Raw genomic sequence first — 8,633 nt, forward strand, 5'->3', positions numbered from 1 at the left:
TTAAGTAGCCGCTGGGAGCACACCAGTGCTCGCGATCCTGTCCACGTAATTGCAGACGTCCTGGTAGGTGGCAGCATTGCCGCTGGTGAATGAGGCAAAGGCATCCATTTCTGCGTGGAGCCTCTCGTTTCTTGCCGAGACGGAGCTTGATGTAGGTCTTGCCACAGCGAGCGGATCAAGCAGAAGAGCTTGAATTCGATTCTGTGCGGCATGCTGCGCAACCTGAAGGAACTGAATAAATTCAGTCAGGTCGGGATGGCGACTTGAAAGGCGACTATGCAGGCCGTTGTGCCACCCCTCAACTACGTTCGTCGTCCTTGGACCCCGATTTCCAAACTGTCCCCAAATCTCTCTGATAATGCTATGGGATAGCCAGAAGTTCCTGAAGTACCGGATGAACTGGTCCAGGCGAGCGGCATTCAGCTGGGGTAGATTTGGTTTCGCTGCAAGAAGGTCACTTGAAAACAGCACGCGGCAGTGGTCCGGAACGAAAAGCAGGTGACGAATTCGGACGAACCTTTTGTTCACCTCAGGGTCGTCACGGCAAAGAGCCCTGAGCCCCAGTTCGTCGCGCTTGGTGTTAATGGCTTTCGCAAAGTGAAATGCGCAGCCACGTACCTGGGAGTAAAACGAGCGAAAACATCTATTGGAGCCCACACATGTGTGGTCACAGTTGCAACAAACGGGTAACTGAATCCTAGATATAGTACTCTGCCACCTTTGGCTTCATTTATCTTTTATAGATAAAAACGCCATACTTAAGTCGTTCACTTACTCAAAAACAATACTTCAGAAATTTTCTTACCTTCGGAAATCGCGCGGTGGTCTTGAAGACGTTCATCACAGCCTGGATAGCTGCGGACTCGTAGTCGAAGTGCCACGTGGTGGAGGTTGAGAGGCCACCGACTCCCTCGAACTTGGTCTCAAGTGAAGTCTTTAAGGTGCCGAAAACAACCTCGTAGGCCTGAACGTCGCATGACTGCATCAGAGCGTAAACGATGGGATGCGCTTCCCGTTTAACAATGGCATGTGCAGTGTAGAATTGCCATGGGCTGTGAAATTCACTGGGGTTATATTTAAAATTGCCGTCCGCAAGAATGAATTCAACATTGAGAATCACTTCCAGGTCTTTTTCAGCATAAAAAAGCAGGAGCCGTCTCCTTTCCGTCTTCACTTCCAGTTGCAAGAACTCTTGGAAGTCGTTGGTGACGCGAAGCTCCGGGAGAATAGCGTTCAATGCGTTGCCCTTTAGTCTGTTGTGATGGCGATTGCGTGAGAGGGCTCCTCTTGGACGTAAATCCATATGCACTGTTCATGTTGGCTTGTATGCCATCTTGGACTTCATCTCCGTACTCACGAAACCTTTCCTGGATGGACGTCACAGCCTCGTCGAATGCCTCACGGGGCCTCTTGCGGCTGGTACGTACATCCGTACAGACTTCGTACATGAATCGCTTCGCAAGCACTGCCGTCGCATCGGAGTCCTTCTCTGGGCTGCAGCTGTGCGGAGTCATGGGATTATCAGGATCGGACACCATAACTCCGCTGTTAAGCGTGAGGTGCGCTACTGGACATTTTTCCCCGGCCACCGTGTGCTTGCTGAGATGAAAGCATTTGATGCTTCGATAGTACTCGATGCTAGGATTTTTTAGGTTGGTACTCTTGGACGAAAATTCAAGAACCCCGTTGGGCCAGCGAGGGCTTTTCTACTGTATGACTGGCTTGCTTGAGCGCTTGTGAGAAGGCACTAACGTTGGGACACCCAGGTGCCCAGGATTCATCTCGCTGGCTCCGCGAGTACGCTGCAGCCTGTAATCAAAACGCGACACATACAATCAGACGAGGGGCACTTGAAACTTCGAATTACACTTGAGAAACTTGAGCCTCTCATGTGTCTTGAAATTTTCAAATTCCAAGACCTTACTTCTCTGCATAAATAGCTAACAGTGATTATTTGTATACAGCTCAAAGTACATAGGCGTAATAACTACAATATTTTAAATGCAATTACAGTACTTTGGTGTCGCAGTAGATACATATTAATAATCGACCGATAAAAACAACACTCACCGTATTTGCGTGTCAGTGATTTGGACAAGACGAAGCTCAGGGTTCTGACAGAGGGAGGTGGCGAAATAGCAGTCCTTTATATAGCCATGTGAGATGTCGACCCGGAACAAGCATTGTTTGTAAGTGGATGGTTTCGTTTGTCTGCGGTCTGAGGTTTGAACCCACTCAGGTGGTGTTGTACCATTGTTATATTGAACGAAGAACAAAAGCGAACCTTCCTACACTGTTAGCAAGTCCCGTGTATTTGGCGAATATTTGGGGTGAAAAACACGCTATTTACACAAATTACCATAAATTTACACGATGAGTAACGGATAATTCGTTCAGAAATCATGCGAGGTTGTAAAAAACGTGTTTTGGTTCGGTCGTACACGCATGACCATGTAGCCGACCTCGATAACACGCATCGCCCCCGGCGACGACCTCGGCATTGCCGGCTATTGAAGCACCGGAATGCTTGGGGAAACACTTGGAAAGGACCGTCGAGACAAATGCCGCGGAAAGAAACATGTCTCGGAGACAGATATGCACCAAAAGCAATTGCGCCATGTCGCAGGACGTTCGCGAAACCCACGCTTACGACGCTTATCGTGCTCGCCCCCATCTTCTGGTCGATGGCAATGCGGGTTCCCTCATGTCGCCCATGTTTGTATTTAGTTTAGGGGTCCTGATAACAGTTTCTTAGACACCACAAATAAAGTTATGGGTCTAATTATTCGTTCCAAACAGTTAAAATGGATATAAAAAGCGTGTCCTCGATGTGAACACGTGACATTGCAGTTGGTTTCGTTTTTGCTTTAACCTTCAACTGCAAGCGATCTGGCCACGGCGCAAGCGCAACGCCGATGCACGCTGGAAGCAAGCGCCGGTTGGCTTTCGTTGTTTTTGTTTGACCGGAGAAAATCTGGCAAGTACGCATGGCGCCGCTACTGTTTTGGTTTGACGGGACGCGAGGAGCTTCGCATAGAGTTTCGGAGAGTTGAAGACGTGACCGGAGAAGTGCCCCTGTGATGTTCCTGGAAGACGGAAAGTAGCATTCGTAATCGGCGTGTGTGCTTTCAAAGCGAAGGGAGTCACAGGGTCCACGAGTTCGCAACCACAAGCCAAGGTTCACGACAGCGCGGCGTTGACTTCGGCGATCTCGTTCTGTTTGGTGCAACCCGGCGATGCGAAAAAGAGCTGAAACATTCGTCGTGTGTGGTGCGGTGCTTTGTATTCCGGGTCTGTTTGAACCACGTTTTTAACACGGAGCGCAAATTGTTTGTTGCGTGGTGGAGGTTAAACGGGTACAGTCCCGTCGTCGTCAGCTGATCCGGTCCAGCTGGTCCGGGAGGACGCAGCGAGCGTTTTTAAAAGTAAATCTTCCTTCGTTCCGTTTCAAACTGTGGAAGTATCCCGACACATACCGTGAGTAAGAAGCAGCGGGCGTTTTCAACAAAATTACGTTGTTTTAATTGAATAATGACTCCGGATTGTTGTCTTAAATCTGCCGTTTTTTATGCTTCGTGTTGGACTGCGTTTGCATAGCGACGCACACCACTCGAGTAGATGATTCGGTCCTGCAACGAGTTTGTTGCGCCAATCATGCGGCGTGAATAAATTAGGGCAAGGTTTCCTACCTGCCCACAGATGCATGTACTGAGACCATTCTTTATGTTGTGAACGTAGTGCTCTTTTTTTATTTTGGAAGACGCGTTGGTGTATTTATTATGGTACAATCACTTGAGAGTTGAGAAATTGCAAAGCGAGCAAGCTTTCTCAACTTTGTCTCTTTCTCTCTGGCACTGCCCTGTTTCAATTTCAGTAGGCATATATACTAGCAGGTACAAACTGCTCTAAAGCAGGTAAAAAACTGGAAGCTTAGGACGGTGCGGACTCCGTGTTTCGCGCTTTTCGCAAGGTGACAGGGTAAATGCTTTTGTGAGATATGCGGAATATGCAAGCGATTTTGTTATGCCCGTCGTTTGCGTCTCTCCAGCAAAACGAATAAGATTATCTACTACAAAGGCGCAATCACAAGCCAAGATTTAAGATAGCAGTCGTTTGCTTCGGTGATCCGTGTAGCTGTATTTTACCCTGCTCTCTGCAACATCGTGTCATGACGAAGAGCTGGAACGGTCACGGTTTGTGCTGGCCTCCCGGTTGACAGAAACCCGCGTCGCCCGCATCGGCACCGAGTGCGCTTGGGCTGTTGATGCTCCAGCCTTTCATCCGCGGCTTGTCGCCAGCTCATCCTGCTGCTCAACGGTGAGGAAGCGGCGAGAGTAACCTCGGAAGTGAATGTAAATCCTCGTTCATTCAGTTGTCCGGTGTCAAAGTGTGGAAGATGTCCAACGTGTACTGAGGGCGGGAACTACGAGCGTTTTGCCTTGCTTTTATAACCGAAACCAGACCAACGAGATAACTGCCTTGCGTACTCTAAAATGACGGAAGCAATAAGTTTCAACAGGTCGAGTACGTCACCGGGGATGTAGGCGAGACGGTGCACACTGTTTAAACGCTTGCAGTATCCACAAGTGGTACCAGGAAAGCGACGTCAACAGGGAAGGAGCTCGCGATTCAGCGTAATGCACTGCTACGGGCCCGTGTATCTTCAAAGTTCGGGGTGGTGGCAGTATAAAAAAAAGACGCATCAGCGCCCCACACCAGTGTTCACGAATAACACCGGTCACAAACTCCGAAGCCCCACCGCTCTTCTCGACACCGACACGACATACGACAACAAGCTGCATCAAAACGCCCCAAAAGTGAAGGCGTCTGCTCCCGTACTGCAACTGCTGCAACTAGCGGAAGTGAAGTGTTGGGGGATGTCCGGATGTCGTTCACAAAAATATATAAAAAAATGCTTTGCGCAAGGATCATTTTCATTTATTATTGTATACGTAATGACAAAATCCCAATAATTTGTTTTCCTATGTGATTCAAGCTAGTCGGACTGCTCATAACACTGGTCAAGCAAGAAAATAACAAAAATTTGAACTTTTTCATAACCGGTTTGAGATTTATTGTTAACATATCGTTATTTATTGCAACGGACTAACATTATAGATTTTGCCTCCATACTTTTTAAATGCAAACAGTTCTAACACACGGCTGTCCATTGCGCCGTGTTTTGTGTATTCTTCTATAAATCTGTAATGGTCAGCGACCAAAGAGCTTACCCTCACATGTCAAGCTTATATGCGCCGCGGGGAGAAATGGATATCGAGTAGGAAGTGTCAGGCGTAGTGTCGGTTGTTGTGTTTGTGTACATGTCGGTGCTGTGTAGCTGTGCGCTGTGTTGCCTGCGTTGTATGTAGGGTTGCTGTGTGGTCGTGGTCGTTCGCAGTGCAAACAGACTCGCCTTTTTTTAAAAACAGGCCGCTAGAAATCTCGATAGGTGGCGCAAGTTACCGCCCGATTCTAAATAGTTTGCTGAAGTTAATTAGCCATGTAAGTTCGGCATTCGTTTTTTTTTTTTTTTGTTTAGCGGTTTGTTGAAGCTACCGACACAGCCGACCGCCGACAACGCACGTACGTACCTTTGCAAGAAGCGACGTCCGCCGCTTGGAGACTTTACTGTGTATAAAAAACATCGAACGAGAACTAACGCGCCCTGTGTGCTTTCAATTCGGCTGAAAGGCGCGCGGCTCGCTGGGCTCGTCGTTTTGCGGAAGGCAGACACGGTGTAGCGTGTTAAGTTTACACAGCACCTCATGTGAAGACGATAGCATGCGATAGCTTGCGATGCCGATCCCTCTTCCTAGAAGCAACTGGAGGCTTCCTTCGAGCAAAACGTCGCCACAGAAAGTCTCATCGACCCCGACGGGTACGAAAACACTTGACTGCGGCGGTAGGTTCACGTGGTTTGCGAGAACTCGTACCGCGGATGACGTCATTTTGGGGTCCTCCTGTGGTGGAGCAGGTTTTCGAAGCGTCAGCCGATTTGCTCCGAGGTCGATGACGGCGCCATACTCGCAGAGAAAGTCCATTCCGAGGATAATGTCCCTCGAACAGTCTTGCAGAACGACGAACTTGACAGGGCACGTCTCACCGTGGATCTCGACGCGAGCAGTGCATCTCCCGACCGGTGTGATGAGGTGCCCTCCGGCGGTTCGTATCTGAGGTCCATCCCACGGCGTCGTGACTTTCCGAAGGCGGCGGGAGAGCCTCCCACTCAAGACTGAGTAGTCTGCTCCAGTGTCGACGAGCGCTGATGCGTCGTGGCCGTCGATGACGATGTTTACGTTATTGGACACTGTTGCAGGGGCGTGGTTTCGACCTCCGGTAGCGTTCGTTAACTTGTGTCCAGTATTGTATGTTTTTCTGCCATTCCCCGTCCGGCAAGGGGGCCACGGTTCTTGTTTACCAGCGATGAATCACTTCCGCGTTTGTCGTTCTGGATGAACCAAGATTCCAGCAGCTTCCTCGGTCCCCACCTTTTATCCCCCTCCAGGGTCGATGCCTTGTCAATGTCAAATTGATGTCCTGACGTCCATGCGGGTCGACGAGTTCGGACTTTGTAGCCGAGCCAAATCCGAAAAAAAAAACGAATCCACGAACGATGGATACTGCCGGCGCTTCCGCTAGCACGTCAAGCACCACTGAAGGAAAAGTGAGTAGCATATCGGAAAAAAATCCAGCGATGGACGCAGACAATTAGGCCTCATTCACACAGCCGGCGTCTCGCCCCGTCCCGGCGAAAGCGCCGTGGGCGCCGTGCCAAAAACGGGACGGTGCGGGGACGGAGGAATGTTCGGACCAGCGGCGGGCGGAGCTGCCGGCGATGCTGGCGGCTGTGCCCCCTTAGGTGCTTCGGTTTTTAGAATGTGGCGGGAGATGGAAAACTCGACGCTGAATTGCTAATGGTGATGGTGATGATGTTGACTTTCAACTGAAGCGCCACTTTATGGTCAACACCCAAACTATTTTCGCGAGTTTAAACGTCATCGTTGTTGCACGTGAAGCGGTACGTGTGAACGAGCACATTTCGCGAAACTGGAGTGTCGCGAAACTGTTGCGCGCCTAAAAGATTCCTCGTGTGAACAGACCATAACAGTGAAATCCTTCTTTTTTCAACTTCATCGTGGGGCGCTACCTGTTCAGCCCTGGCTTCAAGAAAGGAGTATATTTGTGCACTGGTCGGTCCATTATCTTTTTTGCAGGAAGCCCGAATCTGTAGAACATATTTTTCTCGACTGCTGGGACACAGTGTTTCACTGGGATATCATGCTGCGTACTTTAAAAAAGAGCCTCCCAGTGTCGGCGTATGGCACCCGGTTTCTCTGTGTGTAACGGGACGGGGGCGTGTCCTATGACACGATAATGATCTTGGCCCTGTATAAAATGTGCAAATGGAAGATGGCCGTTCGCCATGCTAACTTGGACGCTCGCCCAGTTCGAGATTACTTTATTGAGAGTATTGTTAACCTACGGGAAGTGTACAGAGCGCTCAGCAAGCAGCCTGACTGGCTGCCAGCTCTGGACAGACTGGTCGCACTGAGGGCTTTTTAACCTAATCGCGCCGGATAGTGCTTGCCGGACACTTTTGATCGTTCGTTAACTTGTGTCCAGTATTGTATGTTTTTCTGCCAAGCAGTTAAAAAAAAAAAAAACTTGGTTACCTTTGTTGGTACAGCGCTCCCCCTGCAATGGAGAGGTCCTTGGTTCGATACCCGGACCAGGCGGATTTTTTTGTTCGCGCACAAGTCACCTAGCTGTGTTTGGAGATTTGTGTTTGTACTTTGTCCCTCTTGTTCGTCTTCTCCAGGGATTATTTTCGTCATTCTGGTCCAGCTCGCTTGCAACTTTGCATTTAATAGCATTATAATATATTGCATATTTTTGCACGCGTACAGTCATGCACAACTTCAGTGTCAGCGCAGTAAATGTCACCTGGAAGCATTCGTTTTTTTTTTCTCCTAAATGAAAATTTAAACATCTAGTATATTTCGTGTTTATTTTATAAAATGTGACAAAAATATTGTGCGAACATTTTAGAAAAATGGAGAATAGAAAACGTCTGTACTGCTTCCAAATTTTTCAAATTTCCTCGTTGTGACGTGGATTCACCGTAGGGGAAAAACAAGTTCGTCCTAACATCCATAGGTGTCGCTTAGGCTTCAGAAAAAATCACATTTCTTGGCTGGGTTCATCTCAGACCCCAAAGGACAGTTGAAGGCATCCGCGAACGGCTGAAAGTTTTTCATAAATTCATTGCACCGGTCCTGAATATCGGTTTGGCATGTGTTGGGGCAGACCGTAATAAAAAAGACCTGTTCCGGGCTGTAGTGCTCTAGAAATTTCAAACGAACGTCGTTCCGCACTGCGACGGCTTTTTCATAAGCCGCATGTGTAATATCCAGAGCAGGTAAGTGTGGAAAGACGCTGTTCTTGATATGAGGAGGAGGACATGCCTTGCTTTTTCTTAAAGACCCACAGAACGCCTTTTCAACGTAGGTCCGTTCCGTGTGGGACGACTGGGACGCGTTGGCGAGCAAATCGTGTGCGTCGATGCAAACACCGTGCGGGTCAAAAGAACGGACGAGCAAGTCCGAGTACCAAAATCCAAGCCCTCCGTATAA

At 48.9% G+C, this 8,633-nt stretch overlaps 1 protein-coding gene across 1 annotated transcript; it reads right to left on the bottom strand.

The window, feature by feature from the left end:
* LOC115324047 lies at positions 1-985 on the bottom strand. The gene is made up of 2 exons (XM_029984540.2): positions 806-985; positions 1-618 (listed from the first exon to the last, which is right to left on the bottom strand). The coding sequence occupies exons 1-2, from the start codon at positions 983-985 to the stop codon at positions 1-3; spliced, it is 798 nt and encodes a 265-aa protein (XP_029840400.2).
* Positions 986-8,633: the final 7,648 nt, after the last annotated feature.

This window comes from Ixodes scapularis, unplaced genomic scaffold, assembly GCF_016920785.2.
Source record: "Ixodes scapularis isolate PalLabHiFi unplaced genomic scaffold, ASM1692078v2 ptg001158l_1___fragment_3__unscaffolded, whole genome shotgun sequence".
NCBI classification, from domain to species: Eukaryota; Metazoa; Arthropoda; class Arachnida; order Ixodida; family Ixodidae; genus Ixodes; species Ixodes scapularis.